A 16,187-nucleotide genomic window follows, 5' to 3' on the forward strand; every position below is an offset into this window, starting at 1 on the left:
ACTTTGAGGAGTCTGCGGAGATGATGTGGCTCGACTCAGCAGTCTGGAATTTGTCTTCATAGAGAATAATTTGATGTTTAAAGGAATTTCCTGTTGTCATCTGTGTTTCTTCTGTTGCTTTTTTGCTTTTTAAGTCTGTCTTATCCATTCTCCTCTTCTAGTTTTATCTTTCAGATTCTGTTTCATTTCTGTCCTCCCCTTCCCATCAATCAAAGTGTTGTCCTGTATACCAAGAGTCACTTTGCAGTAGCAAAGTGCAGGCCAGGTAGCTATGCTGGTTAATTGGTATTTAATGTTAATGCTAGAATTCTGCAATAGGCAGTTTCCCTCATAGGTTATTGAATTTTATCTTTAGAAATCTGTAATAAGGCCAGTGTGGTGACATATCCCGGAACCCCAGTTCCTCAGGGAATTATAGGTAGCTGTGAATGCAAGGCCAACACAGGCAACTTAGTGAGGCCCTGTCTCAAAAAGTCCCATTTCCCATTCTCCCCTCCCTTCCCCCCCAGTTCTCCCCTTCACCCCCACCCCACCCACCCCTTCCCTCTACCCCTCCTTGTCCCTGTGGTACTGGGGATTGAACTCAAGACCTTGTGCTTACCAAGCAGGAGCTTATGCTGCTGAACTATGTCCCCAAAGTTTTATTTATTTATTTACTTATTCATTTGTTTATTTTGGCAGAATGAGGGATTGAACTCAGGCCCTTGCACTTTCCAGGCAAGTGCTTATTCTAGTGTACCATCTCTCTGGCCCCTAAAAAGTTTTTTTCAGAAGATGAGATGTGCCTAGTGCCAGAGTGGTTGCCTGGGATGGAAAAAGGAAGAAGGAAAGGAGGGAGGGAAAAAAAAGAGAAAATAATAACAAAAGTCTGAATATAAATTAATTAGTCCATATAAAATTAACTAGATGGTCATATTCTAGAGCCATTTTGGGTGAGTTATTGCTTTCTTCCAGTTTTCTGTTTTATGAAAGGGTCTTATGACTATTTGATCTTTCTTAATGATTCAGATAATCTTGTTCAGTAAAGTTCTCACAAACTTGCCTTTCCTTGCCATATTCTTTTTTATTAATTCAAACTTACAGTGTTGGCTGTTTACTTGTCTTACATATTCTTATATAACGCTGTCTTGCTTTAAGTTAGCGCTTCAGTAACTTCTGAATATTAAATAATAAAATGAGGGCTGTGGGGGCTGCTGGCATCGCACTGTGTTGGAGCACATACTTAACACTTGCCTGGCCTTCGGCTCCATCTGTCCTGGTGTAAGAATAATCACACTCCCAGGGTAGTCAATTTTCCAACATAATTAAGAGCCTGATCTTTTACTTTTAAAACTTTGGAAACTTTTTTGCATTTCACTTTTTATCAGTGTTCTAGCAATGTTTTCACTTGTGAGGTTTTGTAAGTTCACCTTTGGATTGTACATTTTAGGGTCGGGAATCATGTTTAGGAAAGAAAATTCCACATTTATTCCCTAAGGCCTTATAGAGTGATGAAAATGATGGTACGGATTAGCAGTGTTTGGGTAATAGTCTTTTGTTTGTTAGTTTGTGAAGAGGAAGAGCACACTATCATCTTTTTTTTTAAGAGAAAGGAGAGGGAAAAAATAACAAAATTTCTTAACTATACACAAAGCAAGTGCCCCTTTGATTTTGTTTTATATTTTTCAGGTTTGTTTCTTTATTGATATCCTTTGTGCATAAGCTCTTTCAAGCAGGGTTTATATATTCAGATTAACCTTTTAAAGGTTTAAAAGGCTCAATGGAATGTCTTTTGAAATGAAGATTGCCATTGGTCTGCCCTCATCAAACAGTCCCTACATCAGTTTTCTGCTAAACAAGATTACTAATGAAGTGTTAAGTCAAACTATTAATTGCTAAGTCAAACTATTAAGTTTGACTTTTGTCACAATAGTAGAGCACTACCAGCTGGTTTATTTTTCAAAGAATCTCTGTATCTTTTAAGGAATGCTAAATATTTTTTTAAAACTGGCAAAAATAATTTCTTGAGAAATGATTGACCAAGTAAAACAAAGAAAGATGCCCCCAAAGTTGCTGGTCTTTCTTGGCTTCATTCTTTATCCAGCTTCCCTAGTCTGGCAGACTTTCAGTCCCAGATGTCCTTAATCTGATCATTTTGGAACCGTTTAACCTTTCGGTAAAGAAACCTAGTAAATGCTTGACATTTACTGGTTATTTGGTTCTAGCTTTAGGGAATTAGTAATTTTCAGCTGATCTCAAGATCACTCCCAGATTCAATAATTCCTGAAATGGGGGCCAGGGAGATAGCTCAGTAGAATAAGTGCTTGCCTGGCAAGTGCAAGGGCCTGAGTTCAGTCCCCGGTTCCCCTCCCCCACAAGAAAAAAAGATCACCAGGAGTTTGGGGCTACATAGTGAGTTCAAGGCCAGCCTGGACTACATAAGCAGACCCTGTTTCAATAGAAAATAAAGCTTGTTAAAAAAAAAAAAAGACATCAAAGCAGGCATTTCAAAGGCTTGGGTTACCTCCTAGGAGGTGGTCAAGGGCCTCGCCTTTCCTTAGCATCTGCAGCTTGGCCACCCCAGCTCCCCAGTTAATTATTGACCGTATGATGATTCATTTGGGAAATGGCCCTGATCTATAACTTGTTGTGTGTCAGGTGCTACCTGTTTAACCTCGGAGGTTAAAACAATTCACTTGAGTGACAGTAGTAGTCCCTTACACTTGTAAAACGGGAAGGATGACCAGATGAACTGTGAATGTCAGGGGTCCAGCTAATAACATTCCTCCTTCACAGCTCTTTATAATCCATGGAGTACTTTATTCCATTTGAATGTCAGTCCTCTGAGGTGGAATGTTCTCATTTGCAGATGAGAAGTATTGGGAGAAGCTCCAGAGGATATTAAATGGCATTCCTAAAGCAGCCAGCAGTGAGGCTGAAGGAGAGAAAGTATCACCTGGCTGAAAGGAGAGCGTAACAGCTTCCATCCACCATTCTAGTTGGTTTTTTTTTAAATAATCCTATATACTTTCATTTTCACTGCACAATGATTGATGGCAACTTCTTTTCCCCATTATATCCTTCTTATTCACTTGCTTTTTTGGAGACAGGCTCACTCCATGTACTTCAGGCTGGCCTCAAACTCACAGTGGTCCTCTTGCCTCAGCCTCCTGAGTGCTGGGATCCCAGGTATGTGCCTCCACCCTTGGCACCTATTCTCTCATTCTGTATATATTTGAAAAGTGTTAGTGCCTAGTCTTACTAATTTTTCCAAGAAGAATTAAGTACTTTTTCCAAGTTTCCCTCCACATCCTCCCACTGAACATCTTGGATTCTATGTTTATAATTATAGTTAGGCCTTGGAATTCATGAAGTTCTAGAAGTCTCTTGTATGAAAAAAACTCTGAAAACATAATAAAAATGGAAAGGGAGCACCTAGGGGAGAGTGAAGAGAAGAAACATCTTCATCTTCTTTCTAAAACGGGAAGGATGACCAGATGAGCTGTGAATGTCAGGGGTCCAGCTAATAACATTCCTTCTTCACATCTGAGTTTAGAACCAATTGAGAAAAATTGGGTGTCATGAGTCTAGATCCCTAGTCAAGTAGATTTACAAATCCTTTACTCCTGCCCCAAGGTGAGGTTCCCACCTAACCCAAAGTGAGACTGGGTCTCCGAGACCTCTCCTCCCCTGGAGAGTGTGTATGTTTCCTGCAGACAAGCAGGCCGGGAGAAAGGGAGCGGGACAAATGCCTGGTTTCACTGATGGAATTAGCCCAGTTTTGCTTTTGTAGGGAGTAGCAAGCAGAGGATAGGAAGAGAGTCTGCAGAAGTGGAGGTTGAATTCCCTGTAGCTATAGTTAGTGGAGGGAGGGGGATAGCTGGAATTTGGGCTGAATTCTAGGAGAGGCAAGGTTTGCAACCCTTGAGTCCTGATAATCTAAATCAGGCAGTAGCAGTGTGCCTCACTTGACTACTTGGATTTCTTTTGGATTGTTCCAAAGAAAGGGGAACTTTGGGGGAGGCAATAAGGAAGGATAAAATGGAAACAAAACTTTGTAAATAAGGAGGCGAAGAGGGTTTGACAGGAGGGGAGGAGATTGGAGGGAAAATAAATCAGGATATATCCTGTGTAGGAGCAAATTACTTATGATGAATGTGATTAATAAGTATATCTAAATTGTACCAATCAATTTAACAAGAATTTTAAAGAAGGCAAACATAAGAAAAAATGGAATAATTTTGGGAAGAGAATCCAGTTGGATGCCACGTCTGGGTCTGAGTCCCTGATCTGCCACCTACTGTGTGACTGTGAACACGTTATTTAACTGTTCTGTGCCTCATTTCCTACAGAACTGGATCAGGGATAGGACCCATCTCATAGGGCTGTTACTGGGATAAATAAATCTATAAACAGCCTTTAGAACAATAAGTACAACATAAAATGTGCCATTTGTAGTTATCATTAACATATTGCTTAACTATTGTTATGTGAGAATGTTATAGAAATTGCAGATATAAGGGGCCAGGGAGATGGCTCAGTGGAATAAGTGCTTCCCTGGCTAGTGCAAGGGCCTGAGTTCAATTCCGGGTTATACCAAAAACAGCTTTAAAAGAATGAGTATGATTCTAGTTTGTATCTGGAGAAAAAAAAAAAAAAAAAAAAAAAAAAAAGAAGAAGTTGCAGATATACAAAGATAATGCATTCTTTGCAGTATCAACGACACTTGTTTTGACAAGAGCCCTAGAAAACAAATGTGTTGGCAAGAGTCACGTTTTGCTTCTTCGTCCTCCGTTCTGCCTCTGCTGATCTGTGGACGTCCAGCGCTCCAGTGCGCATAGCTCCATGGGGGCTGCAGTGCTTCTGTGGCTGCCTCTTCTGTGACTTGCGCTGGGGAATAAGGAAGCTGATCAGAATTGGTTTGCAAGCACGAAGGGTGTGAAACTCTAGAGGTCATTCCATGACAAATGAAATGGGACTATCGCCTTGTATACACATGGGCGATGATTCTTGTACATTGGAGTGTGTGTTCCCAAATTAATCTTCTTTCTGGGTTTCCCATCTCCCAAATAAAGATTAAAGTTCGGTGTGTACATTCCATATAATAGGGTTTCTGTAAACTTTGAATGAATGTAAGATAGGGCTTGCTTGCTTGCTATTTAACTGATTAAAACATCTGCTCTGGGATGTACATCTAGTTGAGAACTTGTCAGAAGAGAGCCCTGGAGACCCTGGAGGTTCCCACATATGTCCACTGGTTTCCACTGAGTCCTTGTGATTAGAGATTTATTCTTCCTGCCTGGACTGTGGCTCCCACTCAGATCTTTACGTGGCAGCCCCTTGTCATTTGAATCTTAGACTAAAGGTCATCTCAGTGTCTTCACTAATGAGTTCCACCAAATAGTTAAGGTACAAATACTGCCATTCTAACACACACAGTTGGAGAGGCCCGAGGGAAAGGGAACACTGCCGCTCACTCTGTGAGGCCAGCCCAGCTCTGCTACCAACATCGACAAGGATGCTACAAGGAAAAAAAAAATCACAGACCCAAGTCTCTCAGAAACATAAAACAAGCAATCCAATCCAGCAATAGTCAAAGTGGATAAGAGAAGAAAGTTACATTGTTAATTGGGTTCTCTTTAAAGTTTCTGAAAGGCCAAAAAGTTAAACATCAGAATTCCTTCATTTGGTTGTTCATAGTCTTGGACTAGGATTTTATGTGAAACCACGTGGCCCAGGATTCATAAAGATTATAAATGTTTCATCATGTAATTTTAATTTGTCTGTATCAAGATCAAGAATTGAGGTGTTTTAGATATGAAAATATTTAATGACTGCGTGCATGCGTGTGTGTGTGTGTGTGTGTGTGTGTGTGTGTTTTGAGACAAGTCTCACTATGTAGTTCAGCCTGACCTTGAACTCACTTTGTAGCCCAAGCTGAAATTCAACTCACAGCAGTCCTTCCTTGGCCTCCCAAGTGCTGGGATTACAGGCATGTGCCACCATGCCCAGCCTTAATGACATTATTTAAAGTGTGCCAGGGTTCCCAAGTTTTGATTTTCAGCTTTGGTATGTTTTAGTCACAGGCATCTCTCTTGTTTTGCAGATCAAGATATTTTGGAAACCATATTAATAGACAGCTATGTATTCCCAAGCACCACAATAGTAAGTAAACAGCTTTTAGAATTAGCTTGTCTCATGATTTTTTTTTTTTTTTTTTTTTTGTGGAACCAGGGATTGAACTCAGGCCCTTGTGCTTGCCAGGGAAGTGCTTATTCCACTGAGCCATCTGCCTGGCCACTCATGATTATTTTTTTAAAAAAGAATTAAGCAACTTTCAGATGTCAATAGTAACTAGTTTGCTTAAATACAGACTGTTTCCGACTTGTAATGCTTCTCATACCAACCTTTACCTTTTCATCTTCATGACCGTGTCAAAAGTTTTCTGTTTTGAAAGGCTTATTATTATTATTTTATTGGATTCTCCCTATATTTTGAAGAGCTTTCCTATGTTCAAATTAACCAGTCTATGTAAAACTTATCATATTCCTGCTGGGTATGCAAACTAATGGAATATAAAATACTACTGCTAGGTATTGTTTACATGCTTTATGTGCATTTCCCTTTGGTAGCCAGATCACTTGAGCAGTCTTATTATTGTGATGCTGTATGATTTCCAAGATAGAAAATTTCAAACTCGTATCCTTCCTGGTAATGAAGAGCCCATATCAGAAGTTCAAGAAGTGGAGGACCTTCTTAATAGGTAATTATACAAGGGAAACGGCGTTTTTATATGAAATCAATGCCAGTGTTGTTCTTGGCAAAATTGTATACAATATAACATGTAGATAAGTGTTAAAACGTTATAGAGAAAAAATATAAAAGTTTGTAAGTTTCTTGAGTTCTTTTATAGTCTTGAAAAGATATGATATTCTTTTCAAGATTGAATTGATGGCCCAGTGTGGTGGTGCAAACCTGTAATCCTAGCACTTGGGAGGCTGAGGCCACAGGATTGCCAAGAGTTCAAGGCCAGCCTGGACTACATAACAAGACCCTATATTAACCACCACCCTGCCAAAACTCCAAATGAAATCAAATTGCTTTGAAAGCTTGAATTAGGAGACTGGATATATAACCATGTGGGAAATCTTTTTTTTAATTGAACCGGGGATTGAACTCAGACCCTTGTGCTTGCGAGGGAAGCGCTTTTTCTACTGAGCCATCTCCCCAGCCCTGTGGGGAATCATTAAAGCCCCTCATAATCTTTAGCACACACATAAATTAGACTTCATGACAAACAGCTGTCATTTGTTTCTTAAGCTTTATTTGCAACTTTAAAAAAATTTAACATATCAAATGAGAGAACCCCAGCAGCAGGTAAGAACTATTTTACCAAATTGAAAAAAAATTCTATTTAGTTTCGAATAAGGTGGCATGTTTTAAATTTGTTCTATGTCAACAGAAGCCTGCTAATAGGATATAAAAGTACCTCCTTTAAAGGCTAGCTAGAACTAATTTAACTAATACATGTAAAATGCTCATCTTAGAACCAGGCCCATAAACAGTAAATCATAAATGAAAATCGTCAATTAAGTCATGAATGTTATTGTTTGCTGTGGTTTGAATATATCCCCAGAATTTATATGCTGGAAACTTGATTGTCATTTTGATGGTATTGGGAGGCGGGGCCTAATGGGAGGTGTTTGGTCATGAGAGCTTCACCCTTCTAAATGAGTGACACCATTTTTAAAAGGGCTTTTGGGAACTAAGGTGTCCCTTAGTGGCAGAGCACCAGCCTAGCCCTGTGTTCAATCCCCAGCAGTAAAAAAAAAAAAAGGAGGGGGGATGAAAAAAAAAAAAAAAAAAAAAAAAAAAAAAAAAAAAAAAGAGGGGGGATGGTTGCTTTCTTGAACATTTGCCCTTCTGCCTTCCACCATGTCATGATTCAGCAAGGCGTCAGTGGCTTGATCCTGGCTTCTGGGCTTCCAGAACTGTGAGAGAATAAATTTCTTTTCTTTATAAATGACTGAGTTTCTGAAAGCCTGTTATGGCAATACAAACAGACTAACACACTGTTGGAACAGCTTTTGTTATTCTGTTGTTGAACTTTAACGGAACCCACACACAGCAACAATGACAAGGTGACAGGAACACTTCTATTTACTGAGTAGTCTGACATAATCATCATTAGGATGTGTGGTTTAATGTTTTATGGAAAATCCAACCCATTTCATTTATATTATTGGAAGTTGAGAGAAGAGGACCCAGGTGGTAATCCTAACGGGCTTTACTAAGCACTTAGTGTGTCTCAGTCACAGTTCTAAGAAGCTCTTTATGTGACAGCCTTAGGAGCTGGTTACTTTTAGCAACTATAACAGTATTTTACAGTGGGAGAGCTGAGCAGCAGGCAATTAAAGGAACCTGCCTAAAGCCGCAGAGCTAGAAGACAGAGTAGCCAAAAATCCAGCTCAGGCACTCTGCTCCCGCAGTCCACGCTTTAACTATATATATGCCACCACTCTTTCCACTTCTAGACTTGAGGCTGGGCTGAGGGGCTCTGGTAGATCAAAGATATGGCACAGGAAGAGCTCCTGTCAGTCACAGGTACTGTGTGATAGAGAAGCACTAAGCAAGCAGTATTAAGAAACGAAACCCTTTCTGTATCAGATAAGTAGGGATCCAGCCCCTGCATACCATTTGGATTGTGAGGAATCACCTCACTGCCCAGACCCACGCTGGACAACCTGCTTCCTGGGACAGCCATATAGGAGGGATGCAGAAACCTATGGAGCAGTATGCTGTGGGACAGGCTGAGGGCTTCTGCCTTCCTGTGCATCTCTCAGGTTTGTTTTACTTGGCTAGCACTTAGGATCTAACTTAGTTTCAGAGGGGCTGATGAGAGCAGAGGTCAGGCTGAGTTTATAGGAAAGCCACAGGTCTCTAACCAAGTGAGAAAGATCAGACTGTGGTTCCATCCCAGTAGGCTTGAACTGAAGATGCTAACAAGGCAGGTAGCAAAGGACAAGTGGAAGGCCTGGCTTAGGGGGACTGAAGTGGGGAGATACCCTTGTATAAGGACTCCTGATTCCCCAGGCTTTCCCTTTTCCCTTAATAAGCACCATGCTCCTGGTCTTAATGCAGATCTCGTTATATTGTTGTCAACATAATACTACCAGATGTATAGAGGTTCAAAGTGCAAATCTTACTCCCAAACTAACCAGTCACTTTATACTTAATTCACTATGAAACTTAATTCATAATATGGCACCCAAGAAATGCCAGTAGTTAGTGATTGAATTTCAGAAAACAGTAGAACACAGATAAAGTCATAGTATTTTATTACGTTCTGGTACCGGGAGTCCAACTCAGGACCTCGCTGTCATCAGGCAAGTGCTGGCCACTGAAGCTGTAGTATTTTAGTCAAGCATTTTAGTCTTTCAAGTAACAGAGGCCATCTTCAGTTAGCTTAAGCCAAAATGGAAAGTGCTCTTGGAGAGATACTGGGATATCTGACATAATTTAAGGACCCAGGAGAAGAATAAAATAAGAACTTCTTAGAAAGATGTTAGGATTTTATTTTCTGTCTTTTCCTTCTCTGCTTTTCTCTTAGTATCTGCCTCTGTGCATCTGCCTTCCCCACCGCTCTGCCCTTGTGGGAACCCCCACCCCCTTACCTGAGCTGATTATGTACAGTTGTGCGCTGGTGTCCTTACTAAGACTAACCTCTTACCTTCGCGTCCCAATCCCGCAAGGGCGATTCTGACTGGCTGCATGTGGGCTGGGGCAGCCTCTTGGACCAGTCCCTCAAAGCCACTACAAACAGGACAGCTGGGAACCACCCTGCCCTGGTGGGCCTTCCAGAGCTGGAGGGTAGGACTGCTGTTCCCAGGGGACAGAGCGCGGGAAGCTCAGAGTACCTTAGTGTGTATCACCCTGGAGGATAAGGTGTAAGTTTAAGAGCCGTGGAAGAAGTGGGAAGAAATCGAATGCTTTCCTCATGAGTACAGTTGTCCTTCCCAAGGGTTGTCTTCTTTTATCGCACTTTCCCCCCACTTAGGTCTTTGGCTTCACGTATTCATGTCTCTAGCCATCAAGTCAAGATGGCCCTGTTATCATTTTTGGCATAGGCAAGTTCTTCAAGTGCTCATTCCTTGTGTCAATCCGGCTGCCTATTAAGTACCATGTGCCTAGGTTAAAAGATGACTACACCATCTCTTCCTTTCCAGTCCTTTAGCTTGCCCACCAGCCTGGGAGCCTGCTTCTGCCAAATAATTTGTTAAACTTTTATAGGCAAAGAACAAGTAGAGAGGCAACCAGATGGGGTGGGGTAGAGGACTGGGGGAGGCCAGCCATCCTCCCAGACCACCTGAGACTTTTCAGCCTGAAGTCCCCTGTGTTAGTTAAGGCACCGCCGTGTGCATGCTCATCAAGTCCTTGGGTTCGAGACCTGTGCAGAGCTGTCCATTGCCACGCTACTGCCCGACTCCACCACCTGCCAGTCATGCTACAGCAGTGGTGTCTTCATTGGCTGCCTTGCCTGTAAGCAGCTCCCGCAACACACTGCATGGCCACAGGAGTAGTGTTGAAATGTGCGATTACTTGGTCTTGATGGAGCATCCTGGTTCAGACTTGCTGTCCTACCAGAGGCAACTAGAAAGCTGGACGACACATGAGGTGAAAGTTTTAGATGTTAGGCGAGAAACAGCATAGAAATCTGATCCCTGAAAGGATGAAGGCAGATGTGAGCTTTGGAATCTTCTTGGCTTTGTGCCCAGAGGTACTTTCTGTGCTGCGGTGTGGGAAATGGAAACCAGCAATTGAGCCAAGTTGAGAAAGCAGAGATAAGCAGTTCAGAAAGCTGAAACACTCAGCTGTCATTTGTTTCCTTCTCCTAGTGGTTGTCAGGTAATTTGCACTGAGTGATTTATGAATATTAGACCAACTGTGGAGGTGACTCACGTCTGCTGTGCATTTTGTTTTTCTTATCTTTCTCGACTCTCACATTGCCTATCGAGTTTCTCAGCCAAAATGCCACTTAAAAACTTGTTGAAAGTTAGGGCCAGTGAGATAGCTCAGTGAACTAAGCACCTGCTTAGGCAAGTGCTGGGACCAGGGTTCAATCCCTGGCACCACATGCCATGCTGGCCCCACCCCCGGGCATGCTGAGCCAGTGACCAAGTGTAGGCGTGGTGGTGCACACCTGTAATCCCAGCGCTGGGAAGGTGAAAAATAGGAGGATCACTAGGAGTCTGAGCTGAATGGTGAGACCCTATTTCAAATATATAAGTGAAAAAAAAAAAAAACTTGTTGAAAGTTGTCTTGTTTTGTTTTAAATCTCAGAAGTTTTTTCCAGCTCTTTTTTGGAAACTCTTTGCCTTACCTAGTGAGGAGTTTGAAACAGATGTCTTTATGGGGTTTGATTTTACATTTTTCAAGCAGGGCATTTCCTTTGACATTAATACTCCATTTATGCTCAAAGAGAAGCATTTCTAATGTGTCAGGCCTGTTAAGTAAACATTCTGACAGTTCTAAAGCCAAAAGGAGTAAAACCCATTTCATTAAAAAAATAACTGAAGAGAGTTGGATAGAGTGGTATATATCTATAATCCCAGCTCTCTGAGAGGCTGAGGCAGGAGGATCACTAGTTCAAGGACAGTCTGAGCAACTTGGTGATTCACAGTGAGGCTGTGTCTCAATACATATACATACATATACATATATATATAGGCTCAGGATGTAGCTCTGTGTGAAGGCCCTGGGTTCAACCCTCAATACTGTAGTAACCAGCTGAGAGAGGCTGAGGGCTGTCGCTCAGGGGCAGAACTAGCATATGTGAGAACTTGGGTCTGCTCTCTGGCTCCACACGCAGAAGCAAAACAATGAATAAATAAATGCAGGCAAGTGCTATATTAGGATTGTTCTTTTGCAGCTGATAGCTTAGGCCAAAGGGAGAATTTCTTCTGCAGCAATGAAGCTGTGCACCTGCTACCTGGAACCTGCTCCCCATTAGCATCGGGGCTCTTGTCAGCTGTAATCTTTGCTATAAAACTTCTATGTTGGGAAACTTGGCTACTGACAACTTAGACTTTATAGTACCAAGCATCAAAACACTGGCGTAGCTCTCTATCCTACAGCCAAACACTACTCCCAGCTCGCACCCTCAGCGGTGGCCAGAGACAGTGGGTTAGGGACTTCTTGTGAGAAAATGATGTGAATGGAGCAGAGGGGGACATTTTTCAGAGGAGAGGAATTTCTTTTTATTATTATTAGAAGTAGTACATGTTCACAGTACATTCAGTTTATAATCATCTTGGGGAGTAGTCACAGGCACATAACATTAGCTTGATTCTTTTTCGTTGATCTACTTCTCTCCTGTCTCCTTCCCACCTCGTCTAAAACCCCTTTCCCGATGTTAATATTATGAATTTTCCTTCCTTCATGTTAATATTATGAATCTTGCCTCATGTTTACAACATGTAGTGTTTACATTCATTTGGGTCAGTGGTGGTGAACCTATGGCACATGTATTTGTTATCTTGTAAGATAAAAAATGTTATCCTATGAGTTTTTTTCAACACTAAAACCTCAGCATTCAGGTTTACTTGTAGTGTTGGCACTTGTTAGTGGCTTTTGGTGGCAGTGTGGGCACTGGTGTCTTAGAGGTTCACCATCGCTGATTTGGGTTATTAGTTCCTTCTGTGGCATCTCTTTATTCTCCTTATTTCCCCTTGGCAGAGGGGCTTTCTATTGCCAGAATAGACAGGTTACTTACAAGTTAAATAGTAGGTTGCTACTGTAGGAAGAGCACCGAGAGTAACTTGGGGGCACTATTTATAGATTCATTGGGAGGGATGCACTACAGTAGACGGGTGGCTAGGACCTGCCTATAGGGTAGTGTGTGTCACCCACAGCCTGCAGCGCTGTTAGTTCTGTGAGCTGATAGATATTTCTCGACTGTTAAGGGACCTCCTGTTTCCAGCAGAAAACAGCCCAGTGTCCTGTGCATGGTGGGTAACTTTGTTTTGCTCTGAGCTCTTGTCTCTTGCTGCCCCATGCCTAGACATCACTCTTTGCTGTTCGCGCCTCCAGTCTCCATGGTGTTCCACCCTCTGTGATATCTTCTCACTGTGTCCAAAAGACTCCTGCTGTCCCTACGTCTCCCCCTCTTCTGATCTGGAAAATTCTTGCTCCTCCTTTAGTAGTAAACTTAATCCTGTCCCCTTTGAAGTCCCCCGGGGCTGATTCTGACTCACCTCTCCCAGGAATGCATTCTCTTCTCTGTGTGGCTGTAGCATTATTTGTGGTCATAATTTTTCCCACCAAATTAGATATTACTTAATGGTCAAAATTCTCTTTTAATCTTTACAGTTCTGGATCTGATCAAGTACTTAATAATAGAAAAAGAATAAACATTATGATATGTTTATAAAAACAAATATTATAAACAATATAATAACATTGGAATGAGTCTAATAAAATATCATAATATTTTCTTGACTAGCCTGGCTAGGGATAGCAAAAAAATAGGAAAAAGGAATCAGAATTATTTGGATTTTTATTTTCAATTATAACCATTTTTTATGTATGACTTCAAAATGTAAAATGGATTATAGGCGAATTTATTAAAATCCATCAAAAAGGATATTCTGTCTCTAGCTTTAAGACCAAGTTGGCTGCAGCACTGGCAAGATGTCGAATCAAACACGATGCTCTTTCCATTTATCACATTCTGCCAGAGCCGGTGAGGAAGCAGGAGCTGAGAGCCGCCACCCTGCCGCTTTATGCTTGGATAAATACATGTAAGATAAGGTGAGAGTCTAATCAGGCTTTTTATTCATATTCTATATTGAAAATCTTCCTCTCTTAAAACGATGTGATGAGAAAGATTGTCCTTCTTTTTTAAGATAGATGGGGCTGGGGAGATGGCTCAGTGGAATAAGCGCTTCCCTGGCAAGCGCAAGGGCCTGAGTTCAATACCTGGTTCCGCCAAAAAAAAAAAAAAAAAAAAAATCTTTTTTTAAGATAGAAACTTGCTTTGTACCTCAGACTTGCCTTAAACTCACTCATGTAGCCCAAGATGACCTATATAACTCTCAGTGATCCTCCTGCCTCAGCTTCCCAAGTGCTGAGATTACAGGTGTACTTGACCACACGTGGCTAGAAGTACTACTTTAAGGGTAGGGGGGCACACTAGGGGAATAATTGCAGGGTTATAATTTAATTCCAGATTTATCAGCAAATTACCAAAGTAATTGCATACTTATTGTAACTTTTCTGTTTCTAATTATCTTTTAACTTCTTATTAGCTAAAATTATGAGATCTATTAGATGTAACATATATAGTAATATTTTGTTGCAGGAAGAAGTGTTAATGTTCGATATGTTTCTAATGTATATTTGTAATGCACCTTAATATTGTATATTTACAGCCCTGAAGAAGTTTATAATAGTTTGAGGAACAAAGGCTATAATAAAGTCAAATCTGTATTGCATATTGATGATAAAGTCTTTGCTGTGGACCAACATTGCTATGATGTCTTAATTTTTCCATCTCATCTTAAAAAAGATCTTATAAATATAGATCTTTTCAAGGATAATAAACTTATCTTTCAGGTAAACTACTATTTACTTTCATTGTGATTTTCAGCAATCTTATTTATTCAAAGAATTCCTCTAAATGGTGCTTATATTTTTTAATGGATTATCAGGGAGGTTTATAAGGCCTAATTGTCACTGTGAATAAACTGATAGCTCTTCAATCAGTGCTACTTTTGTGTCTTGGCCATTGTACTCTCATGAGGTTGTGAGAAACAAATTCCCCTCTCCAGACTCCTAGGAGAGGTTGCTGGCCACCGAAAGGCTGTTTTATTTTCTCCTAAGGGAGGATACAAGGGTGGCTACAGCGAGACCTTTTCTTTCTTTCACGTCTGGTTATGACACCTGTGCTGCCTGGCGTATGAAAGGGCTGTGCTTTATACTTCTCATACTCTTCAATATATAAAGTCCTACAACGTGGGTTATACGAGGTGGATGCTGTCCATCAGTAGGAAGAGAATAAGAGGAATAATGTCAATAGAATGAAAAGTAGATGGCCCAGCCCAAATCACTAGCTAACTTCATTTGTATACCCTTAGGTTCTAATTCTGGCCTGAGATTCACTACAGTTTATTCCTTCCCTACACCCATGTTCTTGAGTAGAGTTTCTTACCTTATCAAGCACTGAGATCAATGTCTTTTCAAATATTGTAATTTTATTCTCCTGGAGCTGGTTAATGGCAGTGTAGGTGACAGTGCAATGAGAAAGAAAAATGCAAGAGCAGATGAATGGGGCTTTTTTTTGTTTTGTTTTGTTTCTTTGCCCAGGTTTTCTTGAATGGGTAGGACCAGCAGCCAAGACAAGACATTACTAATCTGTTGGTCATGTGTTAGTGACTTAGGCTGAGTGAGGGTAAGCTCTTTGTTCTAAATATACTTAGTTTTCTTGGTTAATTTTTAGTTAGATATATATCGTGATGCTTTAAACTAAAATGGGTTAACTATCTCTTCAAGATCCCTACCAAGTACTTTCTTTTATCTAAAGCAAAATGGAGTCAGCTTATGTTTCTAGTCAGGCCCTTTGAAATTTTAATCATACTTTTTTTTTTTTTTGTAGGACAAATCTCGAAGTCTTGCAGTCCATTCTGTAAAGGCTTTATTAAATATGGATGATGATATCTTAATGGTCAATACAGGTTCCTGGTACACAGTTGCCCATATGTCCATCTTAACATGTAATAATACCTCCAAAATATTTGTGTGTGGAGTACAGTCACAAGCCAAGGATCCTGACTTGAAGAACCTTTTCAAAAAGATGGGATGTAAAAGTATGTACAAATAGTTGTTTGGTGATTATTAGTATATAGGATTTAAGAAATTTTTAAATGTTTGAATATGTATCTTGTGATATACAGTCTTTATATGTGAACTAAATTCTTAAAATTCTCACTATAATATAGTGTTTTTTTTTTTTTTTTGAGACAGGGTTTCACTGTGTAGTTCAGGTTGGCCTCGAGCTCACTATGTAGCCCAGGTTAGCCTTGAGCTTGCAGTGATCCACCCGCCTCAGCCTCCTGAATGCTAGGATTGCAGGCATACACCACTAAGCCAGCTGTCAGGCTGTTATTATTTAATGTTGGTTTAACAGCTGTAGGTTAGTTAATATGTTGGTA

The 16,187-nt window shown here is 40.7% G+C and overlaps 1 protein-coding gene across 3 annotated transcripts in view; it reads left to right on the forward strand.

Moving 5' to 3' along the window:
* Nsun7 (NOP2/Sun RNA methyltransferase family member 7) overlaps nt 1–16,187 on the forward strand; it is an 89,516-nt gene that overhangs the window by 20,197 nt on the left and 53,132 nt on the right. For all 3 annotated transcript variants that reach the window (XM_023702792.1, XM_004642651.2, XM_023702793.1), the window contains exons 3-7: nt 6,086–6,144; nt 6,612–6,742; nt 13,636–13,788; nt 14,409–14,592; nt 15,632–15,842. In XM_023702792.1, the coding sequence (XP_023558560.1) occupies nt 6,086–6,144; nt 6,612–6,742; nt 13,636–13,788; nt 14,409–14,592; nt 15,632–15,842 (738 nt within the window). The remainder of the gene's footprint in view (nt 1–6,085; nt 6,145–6,611; nt 6,743–13,635; nt 13,789–14,408; nt 14,593–15,631; nt 15,843–16,187) is intronic.

The sequence above is a fragment of the Octodon degus genome, unplaced genomic scaffold (assembly GCF_000260255.1).
Source record: "Octodon degus isolate 3935 unplaced genomic scaffold, OctDeg1.0 scaffold00158, whole genome shotgun sequence".
In the NCBI taxonomy this organism is placed as follows: domain Eukaryota; kingdom Metazoa; phylum Chordata; class Mammalia; order Rodentia; family Octodontidae; genus Octodon; species Octodon degus.